This window comes from Coccomyxa subellipsoidea (assembly GCF_000258705.1).
Source record: "Coccomyxa subellipsoidea C-169, whole genome shotgun sequence".
Classification (NCBI taxonomy): Eukaryota; Viridiplantae; Chlorophyta; class Trebouxiophyceae; family Coccomyxaceae; genus Coccomyxa; species Coccomyxa subellipsoidea.
The window spans coordinates 479,575-506,372 of record NW_005178020.1 but is presented as its reverse complement, the minus strand read 5'-3'; the positions used below and the strand labels follow the sequence as shown (position 1 = coordinate 506,372).

The window sequence follows — 26,798 nt, the reverse complement described above, 5'->3', positions numbered from 1 at the left end:
GATCCTTCACTGATCTGTTATCGTGAAGGAGGTTCAACAAAGTCAAGGAAGCTGCACTTTGATGTCTCAGATGAACAGTCAAAAACCCGGTCAACATATTGTCAGCTGCCCAGCTCTTCTGACACTGCTAACACACAGGGAGGCAACACAGCCAAGAAGCCCAGCTGGCCACTACCCGTCCCACGTTTCTATAAAAAGCATTGCCTTACTGCCGCGTTCTGAAAATAACCCCGCTTGCGCTGTGCTGCTGCATGTTCCTGCAAATGTCCGATCATCTCAGTCGCGTCAGCTCTGCCAGACCCCCCCGGCCCCCCCGCCGCACGCCCTCCTTCTTCCGGCGTACCTTCCCCCTGGAAACTGAGCTGCCCGCTGACTGGATTGTCTGCTCCAACAGCTCCTGGTCTGACAGCTGCGGCATCCCCGGCGCGCCTGCACAAACAAGAAGAAGCTCTGCTTCAAGATGCAAGCGGTAGTTTGCCAACAGGCCTAATAGCTACACTATCTGACTTTGGCATTATAGATCTCCAGGATCCGTTCCTCTGGCCCTCGCACGCACAAAGACACAGTGCGGCAAGCTCTCCAGACATCCAGAAGCCACATCTTTGCAGATCATGGGAATCTGCAAGCCAATGAAGACGAGCTTCCTCTCTGCGAGGAGTCGAAATCTGCATGCAAGGTCTTCTAAGGGTCGGGAGGAGAGCAGAAGACTTTGCTGCTCAAGAGCATGCCTGCGGAGACCAGATGTCTCTCTCTCTCTCTCTCTCTCTCTCTCTCCACACAAGAAAGAGCTAAAGGCATGGTGTTCGGGGGTCGGGAATAAAGCAGCAGGGCAGGGGATACTGAAGGCAACCCCCTGGGATTTCAGTACCCTCTGAGCAGAGGCAAAAGAGGGTCTTGGAGGACAGCGCACCGCCGCCCATTTTCATCATCTTGGAGAGGGATTGCATTTTGGCGCGCATGCCGCCAAAGGTGCCGATCATATTAGTCACGTCAACCTCGATCCGGCCGGCCCCGCGCGCGATCCGCCGCCGCCGCGACGCCGTCTACGCGTGTTATCAAATCGTCAGTAAATTGTTGTCGAGGATCAGACATCGGCACAGCAAGTCAGAGATAAACACAGCCATGCGGCTTACAGTCGTTTGCACCAACAGCCAGCATGAATACTTCTGAAGCCAGCACAGCAGCGGCAGAAGGCTCTTGTTATAAAGGCCTGACTCTGTTGGAGGTGTGAGCCAGGAAAGGTGCAAAGTGGATTTGCACTCCCGATGAGACACACAGCTTGGGCGTAGTAATCAGAGAGAAAAATACGGACAATTGAGGGTGTGAGACCTGTCAAAGCGCAAAAGTTTACGCAAAGCACACCCACCTTGGCGAGGAGGTCTGGGTTGGTCCGCTCCTCGGGAGTCATGCTGTTTATGAGCGCTTCAAACATCTTGAACTGCTTCTCCGCCTCATTCAGCTGCTTCTCCGTGATCTGGTTCATGCCTGCATGGAGATAATCACTCGTGCTCGCTAGTGAAGAACGCCTTGACAAAGTGACCTGCTTGCAAGCTCAGATAGGGGCTATTAAGAGGTCCAAAAGATGACCCCAACCACAACACGACAGCATTAAATAACATTTCAAGCATCGAGCAACTGGCAATTGTGACTTCTTTGCCCACCTCTCGTCCGCCCAATCAAATGCAAGTTCAAGAAAATTGAAGTGCATGCAAACACTAGCACAAAAGCTAACAGCTGACTCACCCGGGAGCATCTTCATGATCTGCCCCATGCTGCCCATGCCCGAGACCATCTTGTACTGCTTCAGGAAATCATTGAAGTCGAATTTGGCGCTGAGCATGCGCTTGGTGATCTCTGCAGCGTCCTCCTCTTTGATGGACGCCTCTGCCTTCTCCACCAGCGTTAGCACATCCCCCATGCCTGCACAAGGGACTAGTTGGTTCCAATCATGTCTGAAGTGGGAATTGATGCATGCATGCCTGCATTGAAGAGGTTGGGCGCAAGGCTGTCTCAACCTTCAAGCCAGCTTCCCGTTGCTATCTTCTCCTTCAGAGTACGAAACATCAACAGCGTTTTGTTCTGCCTTTGCAGGCCTTCCTCTTCAGGGCATGCTCCTAAGAGCAGGCTTCAGGAACCGGCACACACAGTGATAAGACTCGCAGTACGAGCAGCCCTCGAACTTCAGGCAAGCTGTGCGCAAGAAATCTTGACATCGTAACACTTGCAGTCAGAAAGCGACATGCAGCAAGAGAAGGTAGTTGTGGGCAGTATTGAGCGACGCCAAAATGAGCAATGGCAGGAGAAGACAGCCCGCAAAGAGACTGAGGTGGAGCACTGAAAATAACCGAGGATGCGCGAGGCAATGCGGTCAGGGTAGAAGGGCTCCAGAGCCTCCAGTTTTTCTCCTGTGCCCACAAACTTGATGGGCTTGCCGGACACCGCCTTCACGCTCAGCGCCGCTCCTCCGCGGCTGTCACCGTCCATCTTTGTGAGAATGGCGCCTGCAGCATATGCAACGCAAGAATAAACTTTTTGAGAAGATGTTTGTGCAAAACCCAACTCTTGGTAAGGCAAGGAGGGTTGGTACATCGTTTGCTGATTGCTTATTTTTTGACCCCGGCATTGATTTCAGAATTGCACGTTGCTGCAGCCAAGTGTTGCACATCTGAGCAGTCTGCTGAGCATGCGTTCCACTAGGGACATAATGCAGATTGAGCCAGCAGATTTCTTGGAAAGGAGGACGCCCCCACAGGCTGGCTTTCCGGTTGTGGCATGATTCTGACAGACATGTGGTCTCAGTGACTGCAGGCAGTACAATGAAGTGGGCGCACCGGTGATCTCTGCGGCCTCGTTGAAGGCTTTGACGAGGCCAGCAGCCTCCTGGCCGGTCATGGCGTCCACAACCAGGAGTGTATCTGATGGCTGCACCGTCGCCTGCACCTCCCGCAGCTCGCTCATCATGTTGGCGTCAATCTGCGCACAGCCAGCACAGCCCCGTCAGCATTATTACCCTTACGAATCCACAAATTGGTACCCCCGCCCCTGATGAGTACGATCCTCGTCATCCTGCAGGTTTGCGGAAAGATGTTGTTGCAAACACAGGGTTCCTTGCGTCCTCAGAGTTATTCCTCAGCAAGCAGTGCTTCCAATGATACTTGGTGACATGCAGGTGCAGAGATTAGCCATGCAAAGTTCATTGACCTGTAGATTCCGAGCTGATGATTTTTAATAGATGTTCACAAGAGTCAACATCACAATGACAGCAGGCATGATCAGGCACCTGCAGGCGTCCAGCTGTGTCCACGATGATGGCGTCAAAGTCCTCAGCGCGAGCCTTGGCGAGTCCCCTCCTCGCAATCTCCGCCGGCTTTGCATCCGTGCCCATCTCAAACACAGGCACCTGCGTTTGCATGGCGGGTACAATTCAGCACATCAGCATGCTGTGCAAGATGCTCATGATTCTCACAGATCCCTGATGCACTGCTCCCGTGCATCCAAGGCATCAGATTGAGGATGACGGATTGTTGCTGCTGGCATTGTATCCTCAATATCTGCTCATGCTCACATGCCTGCAGTCTTCGTAAGTGAACCCACAGCTGGTGATGTACACCAACGTACAGGTGAATGAATGATTCTTTTCACCTTTATTTTCTGCCCTCCTTCAGTCTGTGTGAGCAGTAGCAGTCAATCTTGGATTGCAAGTTTACGCCTGGGTGTAAAACAGAGTACTAAAACGAGTCTGGCCATTTGAGCTTTCCCATGATGGCAGGAGAGCTGGCAGCTAAGGCAGCGCACATTGATGCGCTCTCCCAGGCTGACGAGCTGGTCGATGGCGGCCGGCCGGTACACATCGGTGGCCACCATGAGGACTCGCTTGTTGCGCTTCTGCAGCGCCAACGCCAGCTTCCCACACGCCGTCGTCTTTCCCACTCCCTGCAGGCCCGCCATCAGGATGACCTGCGCAGGGGTACACCAACTCCCCAGCTCACGCTACCAGCCAGGTGTGGAAGTGTTATACGTTACAGACTTCGTGAGACACTGGCATCTAAAAGGCGCTTCAAGGACACTCAGTAGATTTACATGATGAGGAAGTCATTGAGGGACGCTTGATGCAACTCAGTCAACATTCACAATACTGCGCGGCAGAATCTATATGTCTGGCAACGACAGAAAATAAGCACCTGGGGGCCGTCCTTGGGGTCATTGAGGTCCTGCTGCTGGCCGCCCATGAGCTCTACGAGCTGATCATTGACTACCTTCACCAGCTGCTGGTCCGGCCGCACCCCCTTTAGAACCTTGGTCCCCAGCGCTGTCTCCTCCACACTCTTCACAAACTGCCTCACCACTGGCAAACTCACCTGCGCGACGCATGACCGGCCTGAGAATCACGCATTGCGCCCTTCATTCCACACCATCATAGCTGCACTCGCGAAATTAGCTTTGGCTGTGGGATCCATCAGAATGAGGTTTGCGATGGGCCAGGAGACATCCCCGCATGCATGCATGAACAGCGGGCAATTGGCATGCATGGCACATCACAGATGCATGCAGATGTCGGGCTCCGGTGGCTGTGCATAGCAGGATTCCAGGGGAAGTCTGCAGATGGCTCACGTCTGCTTCTAGAAGGGCTCGCCGGATCTCCCGCATGGGTGTTTTGATGTTGTCCGCTGTGAGCTTGCCATCCTTCCTGACAGTGTCCCACACTCCCTCCAGTCTCTGGCTGAGGTTGTCGAACATGCCGGCTCGTACAACCGTGCATGATCCTCTCTGCGTGAAGTACATTCAAACGCCTCAGGTATGACAGGTGGCCTGCTGGTAATGTGGCCAAGAAAGTGACAAGACTGACGGCACATATGTAAAACCACAAATTCCGGGCTCAAACGTCCTTTAATCTAAATCTGGTGACGACAGGGCTGTGAGTCTACGCAGACGACAGTTACCTGCTGCAGGATTGGAGGCTTCAGCTGCAGCTTTGTCGAGACCAAGGCATTCCTCCGCCATGATAGCGCTTGATGCTGGGAGGTACGATTTCTGTTGCTTGTGGATGGCAGTGCTGTGCAGTGAGACGCATGTGCCGAGGTTCTGCTGTGTGCGAAATGGGGATCTGCTATGTGATAACTGCAACTTGGGATAGGCAAAGACCCCATTTTAACTTACACATGCAACGATTCTAAATGGCAGTCAATATGTTGCAATACATCATACGTTCTATTCTGAAACGTAGTAAGTTGGCTTCTGCTGCGCTTTTCATCTGATCTCATCCTGAAGCCCTACAGGACCCTTTCAACTGTTGCAACTCCCTTCCAACCAATACCCTACCACCTCGGCATGCATACGCCAATAGAACCTTGAAACTTGGTGGTGTTCGCGTGAGGTGACTTCAAACTTTTGAAGCGGACATTCTTCATATGTCTGCGCTGTGGATCACCAAGCCGCTGCCACCTTGGAGCCCATAAAAGCTTTAGGCGAAGGCGAAGTGTAGCAAGATGATGGGGGTGAAGAAGTATATCGGGCTGAGCACTGTGGCAGCATTGGGAGTTGTGTATCATGCATTCAGCACCCGGGAACAGTGAGAGCTCTTGCCTGATTGCAAATCCACCAATGTGTTTTGTGTCATCACTTGTGATTCCCGTTTTTTTGTGTATAGTTCGTTCATATGTCAGGCCCTAGCCTGCAATGCCTGCTTAATCTTCAGCGCTCAGGAATCGAAACTCGAAAGCAATTTCCAATGTGACCAGAAGCACTGCGTATATGACTTCTTCCACATTCAAGTCAGGCTTTGACTGACAAGTTGAGTGCCCCTGTAGGTTCTTCCCTTCAGTCTACTACCTGTCCACGTCCAAGATTGCCATCGCTGTCCTGGGAAACTTTGCGTTCGCCGCTGCCCTGTGCATCTATTTCCTCCTCACTAAGGTGCTGTACCCTCTGCTTGAAGCACTCCTCAGCAAGCGGCCCTATGAGCAAGCTCAACCTCCGGAAATTCTTGCTCGCTTGAGTAGAAACGTCCTTTTTTTGACAATGTTGTGATTGTAGATCTTCCTGGGGACATTGAGGGAGGCCGAGGTGGAGCGCATCAACAACAGGATCAGCCAGGCAGTCATGGAGACCTGCCTGGCCATGACCATCTTTCGCGACGAGTTCAATGTCAATTTCGTGGCCATGTTCACGATCTTGACCTTCATCAAGGTCTTCCACTGGCTGGTGCAAGACCGAGTGGACTACATTGAAACCACTCCCACAGTCTCTCGGCTGTCCCATGCTCGCATCCTCGTCTTCATGGGCATCCTCCTGGTGAGGCTGCTGTCAACTTAACGGGAACAATGGTTACAGCGCAGAGCTTTGCATACTTGCCTCACATTAAGCACTTTATATTCCTAATGTGTGCTTCCTGTTATGTACTTAATATTCCCAAGTGCGTTGCCTCTGGTCATGCACTTCATCTTGGCAACTGCATGGCCTGTGCTTGGTGACCATAGCACATCAGCATGTGATCGTGGCCTCGTGTGCTTGCAGAGCGTGGACAGTGCTTTCCTGCAGTACCTCATCAGCAAGACCCTCGCAAAGAGCGCCAGTGTGCACCTCCTTTTTGCCTTCGAGTACATCATCCAGGTCCGGGACTCTGCAATTTCCATTTCATTTCTGCTGTGAACATCTCTCAATTTTCCATGCTGCCTTTCTCCATGTCCGTGAGTCTAACTCTGTGGGTTTCCAAGACTTCCCTTCAAACTCTTCCGTGCTTGAAGATTCTCTCGGCTGCGCATGCAACACTGAACTGCACCTTGTGTTGCTAAGCAGGCGTCGGTGATCGTGTCGACCTTCCTCAAGTACGTGCTGTCGATGATCGACAACTACATGGAAGGGCGCTGGGAGCACAAGGGAGTCTATGTGTTCTACTTGGAGCTCGTGACTGACATGCTTCACCTGCTCGTCTACCTGGTCTTCTTTGTCATCGTCTTCACCAACTATGGCCTGCCTCTCCACCTGGTGACTCCCGTCTTCACGCATGCATGCCATGTGGAAGGCCTGACGTGAATCACATCCTACCACAGCCGTGCGGGTTTTCAAGCTTACTTTCTGCAGCGTCTCAGCAAATGAAACAGCAGCATACATTCATACAAGAACCCGTAGCGAACATGGTTATCTGGACATAGCTTCTGCAAGGGAAGCAAAGGCGAGTGCGTGAATATAAGGCCAGAGCAGGCAGCAGGTAGTATTACCATATTGTTGAGCAAACTTGCCAGAGGTTACCAAAGTATACTTTTAAGGGCTGATCAGAGGAGGGCTAATCATTGCAACAGGTTACCGTTGTCAGCACCATATTTCACGCACCCCTCCAAATGCGTGAAATGTCTGGACCTGTTTTCCTGGGTCTTTCCTTCCTTGTAATGATGTTTCATCATCACCAATGTGTCAGGCGCGGCGATCGCTTTCCAATACTGGTCTCAAGATTGTCATAGGGGTTATATTTTGCATTTTAGGGTCTTAAATTTTCGACCCTTTTAAGAGAAAAATAAACCCGGGAAATATGGTGCTGACCACGGTACATTTGAAAGGGACCCTACTTGACTGAGGATGCATGTGGTGCCCGTGCGCGAAGGTGCGCGACCTATACTGGACGTTCCGCAACTTCCGGAACCGTGTGGCCGATTTCCTGCGGTACCGCCGCGTGACGGCCAACATGGACGAGCGCTTCGGCGACGCCACAGCCGAGGACCTGGCGCGCTGCGACGGCATCTGCATCATCTGCCGCGAAGACCTCGCCCCCGGCGCGCGCAACAAGAAGCTGCCCTGCAACCACGTCTTCCACATGCACTGCCTGCGGTGCGCGGTTCTCCGAACTTTGTTGCTTGTAATACTCTGGACCCCAAGGCCTCAGATGAACACTACTTGGAGCACTTGTCGTGCGCTGCCTCCCCTTGCACAACCTTCTCTTAGATAATATTGCGTTTCAACATCACAGTAGAGTACCAGAAAGATAGTGCATCAATTGCTCTCCCTGCCTCCTGTTATTCCTGCCCTGCCATCCCCTAGCTTTACTTCTTCTTCTGTGCCCGTGCCAGCTCCTACTGATGGTCGATCATTGCATGGCGCTGGTACTAAAATGCCGAAGTGTTTCTCTATGCAGGCTTTGTTTCTGATATTCTCTGACTTGGTACAATTTCTTATGCTTGAATGTTCTATGCTCACAGGTCATGGCTGGAGCGGCAGCAGAATTGCCCCACCTGCCGAGCGTCAGTCTTCCGGCAGCCGGGGCCTCTCGAGCAGGTGAGCAGGCAGAACCAGGGCGCTCAGCAGCAGCCTGCTCAGGCGGTGCGCCACTCTCTTGTCTTCATACCCCATCTTCTATCAGACGCTCCCTCAACTTCTTGGGAGCACCTCTGCATTGGCGGTGTTATTTGGACTCCAAGAGAGCCCAGGGAGCACTATATCTAATTCCCTGAAGTTAGAAATGATGATAAAGGCAGTATCCCCTGAAGCTTTAATGGTAAGGGGGCTCAGGTTTATATAAAATATGGGGGGCGGTGTCCTGGTAGCAGGGAGTGGCAGGCAACAATGCGGCCGGGCAGCAGCGCGCTGGGGCACCGGGGGGCCAAGCACAGGTGCAGGAGGACAATGCAGCGGCGGCGGCGATGCGGCCGCGGAATCGACGCGCGGCTGCGGCAGCGGCCGCGGCAAGAGCCGCTGCCGGCGGCGTCGCCCCTCAGTCTGCGCCGCGCGGCCCGGACGGCCGGCGCCTGCCGCGCGGTGTGGCCGCGCCTGCGCAGCCCGGTGCGGGCTTCCTCTTTCGTGCTGTGTCACTGCTCGTCAAACCTGCCTCTGACAGCACATCAAGTACCTTTGCAGTGAAACTCGTCTGAGTGCATGTGGATGGCATATCATGCTTGCTCCCTCGAGGCAAGAAATATTTTTGCACAGTTGCATTTGACAGATCAATAGTGACATGAAGCAGCTAAGCAGTGTGAACGACTTACTTGGAGCCATAACGGATTGCTGGCAATATGGATAACGACAGCTTATAGGACTGAGTATAATTTCTTCTCTGGCGCACAGGTGTGGGCCAGGCGATGCCGCAGCCGATGCAGGCGCAGGCGTATCCGATCGCGTACCCTGGCGGTAACTACGGGTACGTGTGGAACCTGCCGCAGTGGGCGCCCGCCACCTCGATGGCGCTCTTCGTGCCGGGCCACATGCAGTACGCCGGGCAGCAGGCGCCCGACTCATTCATGCCCGCCGGCAGCCAGGTGAGCTTGTGCATCATAGCTCCTGCGATGCGCCACCCCGCACTTATCACAGAAATAGGTGGTCTCTGAGCTTGGGCTGGTCTTGCAGCTCTTCTGTCGCTGACAGCAGGATTGCTGGGATTATTTTGAAGCCCATAGTTGCACTTGATCTGAAAAGGGTGTAGGATCTTTAGGGAGGCCTGTCTCTCCCCCATGCAAAGGAAGGCCATTCACAGGAAGCTGTCTTGGAAGCACCATAAAGGCGTCACTGGGCAATTGGTGGGGAGTGATCAAATTATAGTTCAACAACAGTTGAGAAACCCGAAAGTATATTGCCCCCAACATGCGTCGCTGGAGAATGACTAAAAGACTTGTGCATGCATGCAGGGGCTGGCGCTGCCGATTCTGCCGATGGTGCTGCCGCCGGCGATCCAGGCGCTGATGCAGAGCGCACCTAATTCCACGCCCGAGCAGCAGGCGCACCAAGCCGCCGCCGCAGCCGCCGCGGCCGCCGCCGTAATGTCATCCCCATACTCCGCCATGATGCTGCCTCCCTCCATCCTGCCCATGGGTGCGCGCAGATTCTTCCAGTTTGTTTGCAGCCGGCCTGCCTAGTAGCGTGACTGCTGTACATAAGTAAGGCCGCAACAGGAAAATATATATTTCATCTTCTTTCATTTCTTCTGTTGCTGGACGTGCAAGGCCCCTCAGGAAAGATTATGCTGTGAGAAGCAGCAGGAATAAAGAAAGTGGACGCAAAGACACTTGTAAACCCTGATCAGAATTTTAGTTGCAGGTCCTCTGTTCAAGTCAAGTGCAGTCAACACAAAATGTCAAGTATGCCAGGGACTGGCTGAGAATCTGACTGTATTTTTTGGGCAGGCATGCACCCGGGCGGGCCACCAGGGGGCGTGGGCAGCACGCCGATGAGCCAGGAGGCGACGGCTGTGGCGGCCGGCAATGCGGCGGCCGCCGCGGCTGCCGCCGTGTTGCAGCGCGGCGGCGCGCAGGCATCTGTGGAGACCATGGAGCAGGTGCCGTGCCCTGCTACTCGCTGATGAACATCCCCAAAGCTATATTGAGCTGCCAGACTTGGCATGTTTGTAGCTGGTCGGTCGGCAAGATTTTCCCGTTCTTATGCTCTTAATGCACGCAGCGCCGTGTTATGAAGAGCATGGTAGAGGCATAACACTGCCCTGGAACCGCGAGCAAACATGCCAGACCTGTTGTTGAATATGGGTCAGTTGATTGTGATTGTTCTCTTACTGATCCAGGACCAGCAACAGGCCTTGTGAAGGTGAATGCAATAGTGCCGAAGTAAGTCTGAGCCCCAATTGCATGGCGCGCAGGTGCTGATGCAGCAGCGGGACCTGGTGCAGGCGCAGATCGAGCGCCTGCACGCGCACATGGAGCAGCAGGGCTCCTCCGCAGCAGGCGCAGCCGCAGCCGCGCCGCCGGCCGTGACAACGCCGCTCAACGGTGCCGGTGGAGGGAACGCGCGCCGGCCGGCCGTGGCGGCGGCGGCTGCCGCCCCCGGGCCCTCCAGCTCTGCAGATGGCCTGGCGCCGTCTCTTCCCCAGCAGAACGGCGCTGCGGTGATGCCCCTAGTTCATGTTTCAGCGTCTATGGTCCTATCGTTGCAGGATGCTAACTTCGATGACTTTGTCTGGCTGGGCGTTGCAGTAGAGTGTTTGTGAGCATTTCAAATCTTGCAACCGCGTCCCCCTGTAGGCACCTCAAGTGCCGATTGTGAACATGGCTGTTGTTCACCTGTGGGGGTGCAGAATGCTGCCCTGGACTGGGCACTGAAGATTGGGTCTTCGACAGAAATCCAGGCTAAGAAAAAGTATTTAGGTAGGCAATGTTTGTGCTCAGGTGCTTATGTGCTAATCCTTGTGTGTGACTCTGGCAGGGGTCAAGCAGTGCAGAGGCCGAGAGCAAGCAGCAGCAGAAGGCCGCATCCAGCGCGTCGTCAGCATCAGCTGACACACTGAACGGGTCTGCAAGCGGGAGGTTGGACACGCCAGATGCAGATCCAAGCAATGGCGAGGAGCCATCAGAAGCAGAGGAGATACGGCAGCGACGGCTGCGCCGCTTCAACGCCTAGACACTCGACTGTCCAATTTGCAGATGATGTAGCAGTGCGGTGTGCCAGTCTTGTAAGCAACTTTTCAAACCAGCCCAAGAGGTAGGATTGCAGGGGATGTGTTGTTCTAGACGAAGACTGCCTTGATCAGCCCTCATAAGCCAAGTTTTTGAGGCAGCCCGATATTCTTTGTGTCATTCACTCATCCAGAATGGGGCTATGCCTTGTACGAAGGAGTGAGATTTGCGGTTAGCAACTCATCACATTATCTCCTTCAGCTGCAGGTCTTCTCTTCACATCAAGATTTGAAAGGTGGTTGCAGGATCCTGCCTGGATGTCAGCATACGATATTCTCTGACAACCTTGGCTTCCAAAGATACCTGGACAGTGTGAAATCGATGCGATTGCAGGCAAAGAACATACATAGATCCATGGCTAACATGGCAAATTAAAGTGTGCAACATCATGGGCAGGATCCGGTGCTTGCCCTCTTGAGCATTGCAGCAACTCAGCATCAAGCGGGATTCTTAATGTCATGAAGATCGAATTCGAATTGTCTACAAAGCAGCACAATCCTCCCTTGCCACAGCATATGTACAGGTCCAGAGCAATCTCGCATCTGCGCCAATCACTCGCCTTCGTAGGGGCACATCAGCAAGGCTTCTCTGCCATATTGAAGGATTAGGATACCCGCAAGCCATCTTGGGAACACAAAATGTTCACATGTCTCTGGGCCAAAGCAATCCTACTCTACATATTATTCTCCCTCCGCTCCAGCTAGCACTACATCTTGGTACATCCGCCCTTTGCGGCCCTCCACTCCCCTACTTTGCATTTCACCTAAGCCTAACCGACCGACAAAACACAGTTTCCTTCAGACTGCCATTTGACACAGCGTAGGATCCAAAATCCCCTTCCTGATGCCCCGTTTTTCCTGATACAACAGCTGGCAAAGCTTCCTTCTAAAGCCCACTGTCGCATTCTTGAGATCTTTTCTTGCTGCCAAGACATGCTTCCAGAGGGTGATAGACCCGGGCCCATCTGGCTGCCTGCTGAGTGCTGGTCCATCGTCCTAGATCCTTTCTCACATGGACTTGCGCACTCCCCTTGGCTTCACAGGCGCTGGCAGGGACAGCCGGCGGCCTGACTTGCCACGGCTGCAATCCAGGCGGCCAAACCATTTCAGAGCCTCATTCTCCTTGGCGCCGACCTTGCCCGGCTCGCTTGAGGCTGATGAGAGCGGGCGCGTGCTGTGCTTCTGCACTCCCCGGCTGCTCTCCAGCTGCGAGTAGGCGTACAGCGGCGTGCGCGCCAGCTTCGCCCTGACTGCTGCCTGCGCATGCAACACACAAATGTCCCTTCAATAAATTTGACAGCAGGCAAAAGCGAGCCAGCTCAGGTTAGTCACAACTCGGGGGATGAAGGTGAGAGCCAGGCACGAAATGGCCCTGTCATAGTGCTTCATACACATCTCTTTGAAGAACCGAAATAGCAGGGAATGAGGGGGGTCAGAGATGACATCAACGTAAGAACAAGTAGACATTTCCGACATCCCATAGCTTCCATCTAATCCCTACTTGATTGCCCAGCAACACACAGTCAGAGAGTAGGCAGCAGAAAAAGGGGCAGTGCAGGTACCAACCTGCCGTCTGCTCTGCGGTGAGGTCTCTGTGTCTGCAATGCTGCGCCCCTCCCACACTGGCCTGGCCGCAAAAGATGGCGAGGGCATGCTCGGGGACGGCAGCGCGGGTGCCACAGTTCCACTTTCCACTTGCAGCTGCCTGTTACCAAATCGGTAACAAGCTCAGATATCCATGTGAGTCTCCCTTCCCCAATGTCCAGGCAGCATGTGTTATTGCTCAAACAAATCAAGGCCAGGGCTTATTCAATACTCTATACAGTAATACAGGAAGAGTCATGCCTGTCAATTTTATTGAGCACGTACCACAGGGAATGGTGGCCCAGTGTACTCTCGACATGTGCGACGAGAAAATGGCTGGGTAATATGCACACCTCTTAATGAGCTTGAGGTAGGGGGCAGCCGCAAAGGTGGGGATGCGGTCTGTGGAGAAGGCGCGCACTGCACCGCTGCTGCTGACAGGAGACTTGCGATTGCGGCAGTCATTCAGCTGGGATCCACTGCCGCCAACCTTCTGCTGTGCCAACGTCCCTGCACAAACAGACCGTATGGATCATTGTCATCCAGATCGCCTTGAGTGACATAAAAAGTGCATTTCCAAATTTGCAATATAGCGTTCAACGCTGCACTCAGGTACAGGCCTCACCATGTGTTGTGGTCAATTTGCGGAAGGCAATTGTCTTTGCTGGAGCATGTGGGTTGCCTACTGGCCCTGCATATGCGTAAGAAAGTAGCGTAACCACAAGGAATTTCTGCCAACGAATTGTGTGTTATATGCACAATTTCACAATATTAATGTGAGCTCTGAGCGCTACAACGGACACCCACGCCAGCGCAAGTCTGCCCCATGAGAGTCTCACATAATTCAACAAGAGTTTTGCAGCTTCCTTGAAGCCAAAAGGTCTGCATAGAGGGGGCATCTGGGCTGATTTGCAGCAGAAACGTTCTGGCCCCTCACCGTGCCAGAGGACTTTGAGTGCTCGTCCAGCCCTTGGTATTTTGACCCGCGGCATTGCTTATGACAACGGTGTGGCCTCTGTAGGCTACTTTGATCAAATGACTTGAAATTTTGCCGACGCGTTTCCAGGTATAGCGCCCTGTGAGAACGCCAAGCGTCACACCCCGATCAAGGCTGCCTCCCTGCAGGCAGCGGAAGGCCGCTAGCCTGTCATTGTGCTAAAAAGGATGGGCTTTGGGATCCACACAGTTTCTGAGCTGAGCATTCCCGAGGCAGCTTCCTCGAGACTCGGAGATATCCGTCGTTTCGATGTTTCTTTCCCTTGCCAGGGTTTAGAAATTGGGGGGAACAGAAGCCCTACACCTCAAGGAAAAGCTAGGCAGAAGAAGGAAGTTTTGCTGGCTGCATTCGATGCGACAAGATCTAGAACGAGAATGTTCAGTGAGTATCTGTTCGTATGTGCTTACCACCTGCAGCCCATTGTCTCGGTAATGAAGGGCAGGGTCATAAAACATGTCGTTCGGTTGTTCCGGGACTTCCTTGTCACTTGCCTTCTCGGAAGGCATGGAATCTGGATCATATCCTGACATATGGCCTTGTTGAATGTCCTTGTTCACAAGCCTTCAGCGATATCAAGTGGTCTGTACAGTGTACAGAGTCTATTCGGAGATGAAAATTCAATCGGATGCAACTGGAACCAACTTGCAAAACAGGGTGTTGTTATAAATATCTTCATACTCAAAATACATCGTAACAAGGGATGTACGCGAACATCAAGGAGCTCTGATATCAACATTGCTGCAATTGCATTACATGGATCAAGCCTGAGGACCAGCGCAACCGGCAACTCAGCACCCTTAACTGTTTGGGGCCGCGCACACGATGGGCAAACTCTCCGTGATATTCCTTGCCAGTGAAATCTACATGACGTCAGTGGAGACCGTGGAGACCAACAAGAGACACAACAGCAACATCCCTTGTCACAAACTTGTCATGTTGCAGCCTAGACTGTACCTCAGCTCACACACATAACTGTTGGTGTACACCAAGGACTAAAACCCCCTACACTTGCAGCGCATTCTCAGTGAGACATCAATATTAATAGAGCATGGTCATGAATCACCATCACCGCTAATTGGGTGTATTGGGACGTTGTCATGAGCAAATCCACGAAGATCGCAGTAAAAAATCTCAGCACAGATGCGTACCAAAAGTGCGAGCACTCCGAAAATTCTTCCAACAGTCTCAGGCACGGAATGGCACATGTGCAAAGAGCACGTCATGAGTCATCCGTAGTCATTGCCGCCACTCAGTGAGTGTAGCGCGGTGTTGTCATGGGCGAGAAGCGAGCAGAGGAAGTGGAAGAGCGCGACCCCAGAGAGGACCTCGAGGAACTGGGCTCGCTCAGTTCTGCCACGTAGGCGGCCAGCGCGCCTGTCGGGCCGCTGCTGCGGCTCTGCCGCCGCCATGTCGCGCCGCTGTCTCCTGCAGATTCCGGATACGATGTAATACATCAGACACTTGCCAGCACTACCCAACAAAGAGAAATGCAGACATCCAGGTAGAGCGTCAGAGATGCTGCCTTGCATGTGAACATGCAAGAGGAATTGAATGAATCCTATACTAACTGCATGATTTGATCGGGAAGGAAACAAGCCTATTATCTATTTGATGTGGAATGTCGATGAAATGTCGAGTGTCAAGCTCTTTCAAGCGCAAAGGTCCCCATGTCCACAGGAGGGCCTGAGCAGGCACGCTGGCATTCTTCCACAGCACACGAGTCCGTGCTGTGCAAAACAGAAAAATGACGAAAAATAGCGCACCGTTGGACGTGAGGGCCGAATCGGTGACCGGGCGCGAAGATGTCGACAGCCCCTCGCGCAGCCGCTTGTTGTCGGCCTCCAGATTGCGCACCGCCGCCTGCAGCTGGGTCAGCCGCCGCCGCTGCTCTTCCGCTGACGTGGACCCCGGCGATGCTGACATGGTGATCCTCGGCGCTGATGTGGCGCCGCTGCGGCCTGTTGTGGCACCGCCTTGCATGCCCTCCAGCAGCTCCTGCAGCGGGAAGTGATTGGTCGTTGGATGTCACTTGAATTTGTAACCTACTTTGTCTGGCTCAACTGTCTGCGAATCTTACACACTTCAGTCCTGATACTGCCAAGGGACTCCGCATCATTTAGAATCCCCTGACTGTGTACATGCCGCAGATTCAACTGACAAGCTGCTGCATTACCGCTGCTTTAGCCCTTGAACTGATCACCCTCTCAACAACTAATTCTACATGGCCTGAGGTGACCTCCGAAGGTGTCCAGGTGGTATCCTGCTAACCTTGGAACGCATCTGGCGTGACTTGCTGCATTCAACTTAAGAGACAAGAAAAGATGAACAGGACAGAGGAGCTCACCTCGAAATCGCGCTCGGCTTTTTCGCGCTGCGCTCGTTCGTGCGCCAGCTCAAGCGCCAGCCTGGCGGCCTCCACGTCAGCGTCGGTGGGGGCGCCCCTGAACGCCGTGCCTGCCGCACTGCCTGCATAATCGCATATTCCATCATGCCATCTGCCATGCCCACAAACATCTGACCGCCACAATCATTTGCTCCTTCCTGCTTAAAACACTGTATGTTCAGGCGTCTCACCTATCGTCGACATCCTGACTGACATCAGTCAGGCGGTCTCCTTTGGGCAAATCAACTGCTGCAGCTGTGCAGCATGTGGTTGGAGCATTCAGTATATCTGTTTGCTTGTGCCCGGCTGCGGGATGCAAGTGTGCGGGATGCAAGTGTACGCACCTGAGCAGGCGAATGATGAAGACTCCGAGGGTGACTGCGGCGGCCGGGGCGGCTGGCGTCCTGCCCTCAGCACTGCGTTTGCTTTCTCCAGCGCAGCCCTCTCCGCATCAACCTGCGTGAATTATGCACGGATCTGTCAGTCTGGCTTTAACATACACCGCTCCCCAACATAAGGGGTATGAGACTCAAAATTGCTGGTATCCTCAGATTAAGACCACTCCCTCAGGATGCTTGTGAAGAGCATCCTGGAGAACTTACACGGACAAGAACGGTAATGTTCTTTTTGGACCAGGCTCACCAGAAGAAGTGCAAAATTCCCTGCTTTGCTGCTTACCCGAAAACCGGTGGATGTAGAGAAAGGATGCACAAACTCAAGAGCGAGCGAGCATCAGAACAAGAAGAAAGGGCTGCATCGCTGTAGTCAAATCAGTGGAGTGAAAAAGTATAAGATGGGTGAGTCACCTTGCTGACGAGGTCCAGCAGGCGCCCGTTCTCCTCTTGCGAGGCCGCCAGGTCAGCTCGCGCTGCCGCCAGCGCAGCCGCCCCTGCACTCGCATCCACGTTGCCGAACGCCCAGTTCTGCGCGGCCGCGTCCCCCGAGTTGGCCGCCCTGCACGAGTGCCAGGATGTTGTCGCTCACATGTGCACATGCAGTGGGGCACGCATTGATCTGACACTCTCGGCACCGCCTGAAGCTCTGTATACGCGGTATCAGAGCTTGCAACGAGTTATCTATTTGCAACCGTCCAATCGCATATCGCCCGCCGCCATCTGTACAATGCATGGTGTGGGGATTTTGTGTTGTTGCAGAAGCTGCTAGCTAGCCTTACTGAGGTACTGGCAAGTCACCCATACGGGATAGACTACAAGATACACCACAATTCCAAGACGAAAGCCCTTGGCACAATTGCTGAGCAAGTAGACAGGCGAGCGGAAGAGCAGTGAGTTGTGCCTACAACATGTCAATGATCTGAGACAAGTGAGCAGCAAGGACTGACCGGATGGCGGCATTGAGGGCGTTGCGTTCGGCGCGGGCTGCTTGCAGAGCGGATTGCAGAGTGGCGTTGTCGACGCGCGTCTGCCGCAGCGATTCGCGCGCGCTGTCAGCCTCGGCCTCTGCGGTCGCCAGCCTCGCCTCCAGCGCTGCGGCCCTCTCCGCCAGCCTGCACACATGAGAAGGATCAACTCCAAATTCGAAATGGCAAGACAACAATAATGTGCCCACCAGCCTGCACCGCAACATGGCACCAATACTTGATGTGGACCCTTCAGTGCTTCTTTGCGGCGTTGCACCCTCGCGCAGTTCTTCAATATGCTTTTCAGCACCGCACCCACAAAGCTGCATTTGGGCCCCCAATGATGGGTTCTGCGGAGATGGCTGTGAACCTAATAGTGGTTCCAGTGGATACAAGAGAATCCAGAGCAGATATATCTCAATGGATGGTGAAAGAGAGAGATCTGTGGGGTGTGCCTGGAGAAGGCGGCAGGGTCGGGTCCGGGCGGCCCGCCCGGCAGGGGTCCGGGCAGGCGGGCAGCGTTGTGGGCAGCAAAGTGGCTGGCGCGCAGTCGGGTGAGCAGCGTTTCCAGGTCTGCCACGCGCGTTCCCTCCAGCGCCAGCTGCCGCCGCAGCCCCTCCGCCTGCGCCTCGACAAATTCCACTATTATTTTGACAGGTCGACAATCTCAAAGCCAGAGGCCATAGGGCATACACGTAGGGCATCTGCAGCCACATCTGCAGGGCCTACAAATGTCTGCAGCCCAGTAGTACTGTTTCGCATTTCATGAAAATCCCCATTCCCTCTTCAAAACTCCCTAGTGAGACGCACGTTCCTGTGTTTTCACTTGTATTATCCCACACTGTCTTCTGCCGGAATGAGCAAGCTGAAGCTGCGAATAAAGGCTGTTGCACATGCTGGGCATTCAAAACTCCCCTACACTTGGAACCATCAGTGCTCCAAGGCCTGCCGTAAAGAACATGCAGATCCCCATTTTCTCAGGTCAAGGTCTTAGTGCGTGATTTACTGGAAATCTGAGTAATGTGGAACACCTGCGCCTCAGCTTCCTCACAGCGCGCCCCGGTCTCCCGCAGCGTCCCCTCCATCGCCGCCATCTGCCGCTGAGCGCCCTCCCGCTGCCTCTCCACCTCAAACCGCGCCTGAGACCAAAATAACATTATCAGACATGAAATGTTTCGATTCCTAAGGATCATTAAGAAGTTTGGAGCTTGTCTGCGTGACTCGCTTCTCTTTGGAGACGTAAACAAAGCAGCAATATACCCTTGGATTGGGCTCCGGGGCATATACCAGAACAAGCTGCATGCTCTACCATGCTCTCGGCCTCACACAAAGTGCATGGAGTGAGGTGTTCTCCGTGCTAATTCAAAGCTATGCAGTACAATGCAGATCATGATCTTCTGAAAGATTGTTAATGGCAAACGAGAAGAAAAGAACCTGTTCGGAGTTGCGAAGGGCGTCGAGCAGCGACTGGCGCTCGCGTTCGGCATCGTCCTTGTCAGCTGCCGCCCTGCTGACTTGGCGGCTGAGCTCCGCCACCTGGCGCTCCCACGCCTGCCCTCACGCGCAGCGCCAGATCAGGCCTCCAAATTCTCGAATATTGTAACTTTTCATGTTAATGAATATAGAAATTTCACACCTTTATAGCTCATGCATGCACTTGACACCAATAATACAGGAACGAACTCAGTTGCCTTTACTTATTTGGAGAAGTTCTAGATCATCTGCCCACTGAGATGCTTTGGCTTGCTACAGCGCTGCAACGTAGGTGACTTCAGAACACTGCCAAGACTGGGACAAGACACATGCATGGCTGCACTTGTGCATCTATTGTGCCCATTTTAAGAAGAGCAGTGGTCACCTGGACGTCGAGAGCGGTCTGGTTGAGTTGGGCCTGAGCCTTGGAGTGGGCTTCGCGCATGGCGGCCAGCTCAGCGGCCTGTCCGGCAGCGTGCCCATCCCGGGCAGCCAGCTTCCTGCCCAGCGCGCCCGCACTGCCCTGCGCCCCCCGCAGTTCCGCAGCCAGCGCCTGAACAGGCCCCCAAATCCCCATGAGACACAAGCAGAGTATCAATTGGCCAGGCTTTGCAAGTCTGGGAGCAGACCGAACGGCTATTTGCTTGGCGCGCATCCTATCCAATATGTTAATCATGAGATATATCATCCTGGTGAGCGAGCAGCCCAATCCCCCAACCACCACAAGAAATACTCCAAGCAGTTTTCAGCCGGCTGATGCACCCTTCTGACAGGGCAAGTATCTACAGCAAGTCCCGCTGTAAGTCCTTCTCACCAATCTTCTTTGACTCTGCGCTATGACCTAGAATTGGTGCAAGAGAGGCTCGTGTGCTTGCCCTCAATCCCCGTCTCACTTGTCATTTTGCACTGTGCTTGAGGGAATTTCAGGGCACCTCATAGGTCTTGCGCAGCCGCTCGGTCTCAGCGTCGGCGGCCCGGGCGGCAGCCTCGGCGGCGGCTGCGCGCGGGGTGATTTAATAAAATTACACGATACGATCACAAATGAATCCTGGAGAATCTGCTTTTAAGTTTGTGATATGCGCACAGCGTATGTCTTCCGCAGACGCTCGGTCTCAGCGTCAGCGGCCTGGGCGGCAGCCTCGGCGGCGGCCGCGCGCGGGGTGAATAATAAAATTACAGGATATGATCACAAACGAATCCTGGAGATCCGGGTTTATGGGTGTGATGTGCGCACCTCGTATGTCTTGCGCAGACGCACGGTTTCAGCGTCGGCGGCGCGGGCGGCGGCCTCGGCGGCGGCTGCGCGCGTGCCGGCGGCCCCGGCCTCCTCGCGCCAGGCGTCGCGCTCAGTGGCGGCCGATATGGCCTGCCCGCCGATGACCTGGTTCTCGCGCACGAGCGCTTCAAGGTCGTCCGACACTGCGTGCAGCTCGTCCCTCAACTCGCGATTGTCCGCCTCGAGCGTCTGTAAACCAGGATGAAAGGTTTCAATCCTGTGAAATGAGGACATCTTGGGGGTACATGTAGCCATGTCAACTGAATGGCGACTGGTGAGAGGCACACTGTGGAGACATTTATTGGGCGTCTGACAGTACGGTCCAAAGAAAGCCCGCAAGTCAGGCTGCAACTATGCCCAAGGATTGGCACTGAGCCATCCCTTGGAGGCATACAGGGGGGGCAGCCCGCTTGGAATCTTGTCTAAGGGATGGCAAGTGAACCATTCTTAAGGGCAAGCAGTGTATATAAACATGGATTCTTATACTTTTTCTTTGGCCACCTTGCTCATTTCTGATTCCTGAATTTTGCTCAGTCGCGTGAGTGTCAGGCTCTACTTTTACTTTTGCTGCTTGTTGGCACCACCAGTGATGTCAGCACCTTTCACAGGAAGTGTCCATTGTTTATATGAAGGCAGCGCACTCAGGCAGGGAGGATGGGCCACCTGCGAGGTCTGCAGCGCTGCGTCCCTCTTCTGCTCGGCGAGCGCCAGCGCTTGCCGAGCCGACTGCAGCTGCCCGGCAGCTGCGGCGGAAGCTGCCTCCGCCTGGGCAGCCCGCTGCGTTGCCTCCTCTGCCCGCTCCTGGGCAGCTGCAACCTCCTACATGCCGAGCACTACTCTGTCATTACTCTGCATTGACGTACTCCCAGGCGCATCAAGTTCTTATTCCAGAATGCTTCTGCCATTGTCAGAAGTGAGTACCTGCTCCAAGACGGCTGCAGCCTCGGTCTTGGACGCCAACTCAGCAGCGAGGTTGTCCCGTGTTGTGCCAAGCTCTTGCAACTGCGCCTGCAATCTCTGTGACTGTGCCATTACTTCGTCTGCGTGCTTTTTAAGGAATGCGTTTGGTGTTGCTAGCTGTGTAGCTTTCTCCTCCGGCGCTGTGTCCCCACTCTCCACAGCCTGTCCACAAGGCAAATTCTCTGGTGTTGCCACCATCAATGCTCGCTTGGCCTGTAGATATCACCACATGACAGATCCATAAGCCGTATAATGCAACTTTATGTCTTGCAGAATCTACAAAAAGAAGGACCCCAAAAGTGTTTCCTGCAAGTCATTGCCGTCTGCAAAAGCAACTAAATATATGGAATGAGCAACGAGCGTGATTGGCCTTCAAAGCATCTCTGTATAGCACAATGGCAATCAAACCTTTTGACATTGGGAAGCACCTGCGCGGGTGGCGTCGCTGGCGCGGCGGCCGGCGACGGCCGCTCGGCGAGCGCCGTTTGCAGCCGATCGGCCTCGGAGCGTGCATTGGCGGCGGCTGCGCGTGCGGCGTCACGGTCAGCCGCCAGGCCCTTGAGCGCGGCTATGAGCTCGTCGGCCTGCGCCTGCGCCTGCAGCACCGCCGCCCGCAGCTTGTCCCGGTCCGCCTCCGCCGTCAAGAGCCGCTGCCTACACGACAGAATATACGCAATCATGCAAGTACAGTCAGACACCTTCACAGATCGACCAGGCTTGGCAGGAAATCTGCAATTTCAGTAATTTGGTTTTGAAACACCTCTGCTAGCGCGGCTGCAGAGCTGGTGCCAATCGCGAGCTCGATTTAGGCAGATTGAGACGTCCCAACCCCTTGGCAGAAACTCTCCCTGGCAAATCATTTTTTGTAGCGTGCAATGAACAGCAAAGGAAACATTGTTAAAGGACAAGCTGGTAAATTCAGTAGCAACGAGAGTTCACCTGAGCAAGAGCGTATCGCTGTTCTCCGCAGAGTCGGCACTGCGCGCTCTGACGGCCGCCTCCTCGATAAGCACTGCCTTCTCATCCTCCAGGAACTGAACCTGTGCATGCATGCCAACACGATATCAGCATGCGATCTCAGCACTGACAGCTATTTGACTCCTCAAAAGTGTCACTTCTGCAGGGACGCCCTTGCTCTGGGATAAGTGATCCTTGGGGGAAAGCGAGGATGGAAGAGGCATATCATGGGAACCAAAGATACTAGAGAAAGCTATGCGACCCTCTGGTAGGGAGGAGGCCACTTCGCTGCAACAACCCAGCCCGCATGGCTTTGTTGGCATTGACAGGGGGGAAAAGGCGTGCACACGATGTACCAATAGCTGGTTTATGTGGCATATCCACACAAGCGCCTTGAGAAAAGGCGCTTACCTGGCTGCGCAGCTGCGTGGCTTCGTGCTGCACAGACTCCCGCTGCGCGGCGGCCGCCGCCGCATCGGCCTGCGCCGTGGCAAGGCATTCCCTGAGCTCCGCCACCTCAGCGGCCGCCGCCCGGGGCGGACCCCCCGCCGCCACTGTAGGGGACGGAACCCCCGCCGCCTCCGCCGCGCCTGTGGTGCGCAGCTGCGCCACGGCTCCCTCCACCTCCCCAAGCCGCTCCTTCAGCCGCTCAACCTGCAACGCAGAAAGTGATAGCAATTCACTGTGCTCAGGCATACCCCTAATTGTTGTAAAATCAAGTTCTCCACAATGGCAGGTAGTCTCCCTCCGTAATCTCTATTTCTTAAAGTCTTAGACTGACAGCAGTTATTGGGTTGAAAGTGACAAATTATCGAGAGTACTGTTCTGAGAGCCAACCCAACCCAACTTCCACAGGACATGTCGGTGGCTGTATATATTTCTTGGAATGCAATAATTTATAGCCAATAGATGTGTCCCATGATCCGGGCCGTACCGCAAGAAAAAGTGGTTCCTGAAAAGCATGCAGTTGCAGAAGTGGGTTGGGCAGGTCACCTGCGCGTTCCCTTCGTCGCGCTCGGCCTCCAGGCGGCCCAGCGCATCGGCGCGCTGCTGCAGCTCCGCGGCCGCCTCACTCAGCCGCTGCTCCGCCAACGCCAGCGCTCGGCTTGTCTCCGGCAAATTCTCCTGTTTAGCGGGAAACGAAACCAGCAATCCACTCAGCACACACCTTGCGATGCAGCACCAGTTAGTCTGGCGCGCGCATTGTCTCTCATGTCTTAACTGTTTCTGTGTGAGTGCCTTAAACCAAAGTAGGAGAATAACGCGAATGTGCTTCTACTCATGATGTCCAGAGTCCCAATTGGGTCCTGATGCCCCAGGGTCGGAGTGGCTTTGTTGGAGAACCATATGATCAAGCTGCTGTAGTTGGAATCAAAGTCAGTTTACTGGTATCGGACGGAAAGCCACAGTTCTATCTGCACGCACCGCTCAACTCTTGGAAAATTAATTTGTCTTATGGGGCCTCTCATCATGATCTTTACATACAAAAAATGGCTGACCTTGTCTCCCGCGGAGCGCCCATTTGTCAGGCCATTGCGCCTGGGCAGCCCGGATTGGGCCTGGGCACGCTTGAGGGCAGCCTTCAATTCTCCTGTCTCCCGTGCGAGGGCGTTCCCGTCCCTCACCGCCTCCCGTAGCCGCGCCTCCAGCTGTGCACATGAATTAACGCTGATGTGAGCATTGCTGGAATTTGATGATGTCAGCACCGCTGATGTTCCAACCAGCATGCTGATGTCATACAGGCTTGTCATGAGGCTGTGTGGCGCTGTTCCCTTTGCGTATGCTTACGTATGAGCGGTTGTAACGATTTTAGGCATGTCGATACGGGCCTGTCACAGGAGCATAGCTGGCCTCTATTTGTGGAAAGTGTGGTAGGCATTGAGCAGTGGATGGATGCAGGGGAGTGCAAATATGTGACCCAGGAAGATTTACTTCTTGGCGGGCCTGCTCGGACTCTCCCAGGAGATGGGTTGCGTCTTCGCGCCTGGACAGCTCTGAGCGAGCGCCTGCAACCTGCCCTGTCAAGAACTCCACCTGCACAATATGCTCCTCTGTCACTTGCAACGTGCAGCATGATTGGAATATTGAATTGCATGTAGATGTCCTCTGGATGCCTGAAGAGCCCCAAGAGGAGTGTTGAAGCTGCCAAAGCCCTGCAGCTAATTGTGCCAGGCACTCCTGCTAGTTTATAGTACCGACAATCGCAATGCCCTCCAGAAACTGGTACAGCCTCATTTTGTGTGGGGCGAAGAGTGTCTTGTAGAAGAGGCTGAAAGCCACACCTGCTCGTTGAGCTGAAGTATGAGGTTCTCCTGGGCCTCGCTGCGATACTGCAGGGCCGTCACATCCACGTCTCTGATGGTGGCGGCCTCCGCGCCCAGTCGCACTATCTCCACCTCCCTCTTTTCAACTGCCTCCTGCACAAAGTATAAAGGATTGGTTGTTCAGGCATGGTCCCATCTAGGACAGCTGGAGGTGCGTGTTGCCTGGATCTTAATGGTCCAGGGTGAACGTTTGAAAACATGCTCCCCACTAGCGCTTGTTTACACGACTCTGCTAGGGGCTGCTTTCCTATTATGATGGTCTCCTGGGCTCTCGCAAGTCTATCATATGAGAGAATGACGGGCAGATCGGTCAGCTGATCAGTTGCTTTTCTGAGCCACAAGGCTGTGTGAAATCTATGCAAGCGTTTGCCTCATGCCTTTGTTTGACTAAAATGATCCTTCAGAACGTCCACTCGCCCAGAAAGAAGTTATCAATAAATCATTAAAGGCCACGGCTGCTACCTGCATGGCCTGCAGCTCTGCCTGTGCGGCTGCAAGCTGGCCGTCCCTCGAGCGCATGGCGGCCTCCAGCGATGCCACACGCGTGTTCGCCGCCTTCAGCAGATCTATGCCGCCGCCGGCCGGGGAGCCGGGCGCCGGCCGCGGCAGCTGCGCGGCAGCTGCCGGCTCCAGTGGCGCCTCCAGGTGAAGCCTGGTGGCGCCTCTCGCCTCGTCATCTGCCGATGCAGAAAATTGTTTTAACACGCTGAATCCATGTCTGTGAGATCTCACCAGCGGTACAGAGCGGCCCGAGCACAGGCTGCAGATACCTTGTCAGATGATAAGCGCTTTCATTCTACCTAGTCTTTGCAGCACTGCCTCTCGATAGGAGGCTCCCATCAGGAGTTGCAAAGAGTATATGAAGCATGGCGTCAAGAACAGGAAGACTCACCGCTGTCATCTTCAGTGAGAAACTGCTGCAGGCGCTGCTTGAGGCCCCCATTCTCCTTCTCCAAGCCCAGGACCCGCTGCTGGGTGCTCTGCTTCCAGAAGGACAGCTGAGAGATCTGCTCCTCAAAGGCCTGCACCCAGACACAATTGCCAAAGCTTTGCCTCAGGGAGATCTTCTAACATTCGCAGCCACAAGAGGTTGTGCACCCATTTCACGAATTGGCTGTCAGTTTTGCAGGCTGTGGAAGGAGCAGAAAACAAAAGTTGAAGTGATTGACAGAGAGGAATGCACCTTGAGCTGTGTGTAATGCGCGCGTTCTCGCCGGTCAGAGTGCTCGGTCTCTTTGATGAGGCGCAGGTGAAGCTGGTTGTTCTCGCCTGCCAGCCTGCTGCAGTCCTTCTGCAGCACCTCAACCTGAGCAGAGACGCAAGCACATACCCTGATATTGAACTGCCATGAGATTTAAAATAGGACTGCCTTCTATCGTCCGTGATGTAAGTTGCTGTAACGCAGGGTGATCAGTATGTTGGAACACCTTGTCATTCAGACTGGAGATGTGGTGGTGGTGCGTCAGGGACTGCTGCTTGAGGCCCCTGTAGCTCTCTGTCGTGTGCACGAGATCGTCAACTAATCTCTGCACCAGGGGGGCGCTGTGCTCGTCCACAGGCTCCATATAGCTCAGAGCATCGAGCTTCCGTTTCAAGAGCTGAAGTGCTTGCTGTTCCATCTTGTATACTAAATGCACTGCATATCCGCCACGAGTATCGTTAAGGTCCACTGCCGCCCTTAATGCTGCGACCAGTTTTATTCGATCATCCACAAGTCTGCCTTACAGTCCAGGATGTGTCCACCGTGAATGCATCCACTGATACCAGAGATGGATCACGTGCTGAATCTGCCCAACAAGTACTCTGATGTGCCAACCGATCCTCTAAGGGCATCATTGATATCAAGATACATCGGTTTTTCACAAATGCCTGGGAAATCACAGCACGTGCTGAAACATCCAAGAAGATGTGGATTACTAAAATTCGTTTTGTGGATAGGATGTTCGATGCGGGTCAGAAGATGCAATAAAGCATCACTTTTCCGCTTGCAATTTTGCAGTACGCACGCCTACTCGAGTCACTCGGCGGAGGAATTATAGCACCTAACGGCTCTGGACATGTTTTGGCGGGTATGCGTGTCACATCTACGACGGCGCATCGG

The 26,798-nt window shown here is 54.0% G+C and overlaps 3 protein-coding genes across 3 annotated transcripts; 1 reads left to right on the top strand and 2 right to left on the bottom strand.

The window, feature by feature from the left end:
* Positions 1-20: 20 nt before the first annotated feature.
* COCSUDRAFT_26298 (signal recognition particle protein) lies at positions 21-4,752 on the bottom strand. Its single transcript, XM_005643004.1, has 10 exons — positions 4,612-4,752; positions 4,182-4,358; positions 3,796-3,957; positions 3,281-3,400; positions 2,832-2,973; positions 2,346-2,501; positions 1,744-1,920; positions 1,367-1,485; positions 911-1,043; positions 21-429 (listed from the first exon to the last, which is right to left on the bottom strand). The coding sequence occupies exons 1-10, from the start codon at positions 4,735-4,737 to the stop codon at positions 272-274; spliced, it is 1,470 nt and encodes a 489-aa protein (XP_005643061.1). The 5' UTR covers positions 4,738-4,752; the 3' UTR covers positions 21-271.
* A 737-nt stretch (positions 4,753-5,489) lies between these two features.
* COCSUDRAFT_20585 (hypothetical protein) lies at positions 5,490-8,433 on the top strand (the record flags this gene model as incomplete). Its single annotated transcript, XM_005643003.1, has 7 exons — positions 5,490-5,569; positions 5,808-5,913; positions 6,034-6,291; positions 6,514-6,609; positions 6,796-6,984; positions 7,598-7,821; positions 8,190-8,433. 7 exons carry the CDS (start codon positions 5,490-5,492, stop codon positions 8,431-8,433), a joined length of 1,197 nt encoding a protein of 398 aa, XP_005643060.1.
* A 3,154-nt stretch (positions 8,434-11,587) lies between these two features.
* COCSUDRAFT_49237 (hypothetical protein) lies at positions 11,588-26,316 on the bottom strand (the record flags this gene model as incomplete). The annotated part of the gene is made up of 27 exons (XM_005643002.1): positions 11,588-12,640; positions 12,950-13,088; positions 13,321-13,477; positions 15,300-15,389; positions 15,728-15,959; positions 16,309-16,430; positions 16,692-16,803; positions 17,154-17,301; positions 17,690-17,854; positions 17,917-17,920; positions 18,101-18,329; positions 18,739-18,846; positions 19,142-19,258; positions 19,566-19,733; positions 20,415-20,645; positions 21,120-21,275; positions 21,378-21,578; positions 21,845-22,070; positions 22,356-22,456; positions 22,785-23,027; positions 23,367-23,498; positions 23,873-24,022; positions 24,656-24,790; positions 25,160-25,374; positions 25,590-25,719; positions 25,881-26,003; positions 26,125-26,316. The coding sequence occupies 27 exons, from the start codon at positions 26,314-26,316 to the stop codon at positions 12,392-12,394; spliced, it is 4,275 nt and encodes a 1,424-aa protein (XP_005643059.1). The 3' UTR covers positions 11,588-12,391.
* Positions 26,317-26,798: the final 482 nt, after the last annotated feature.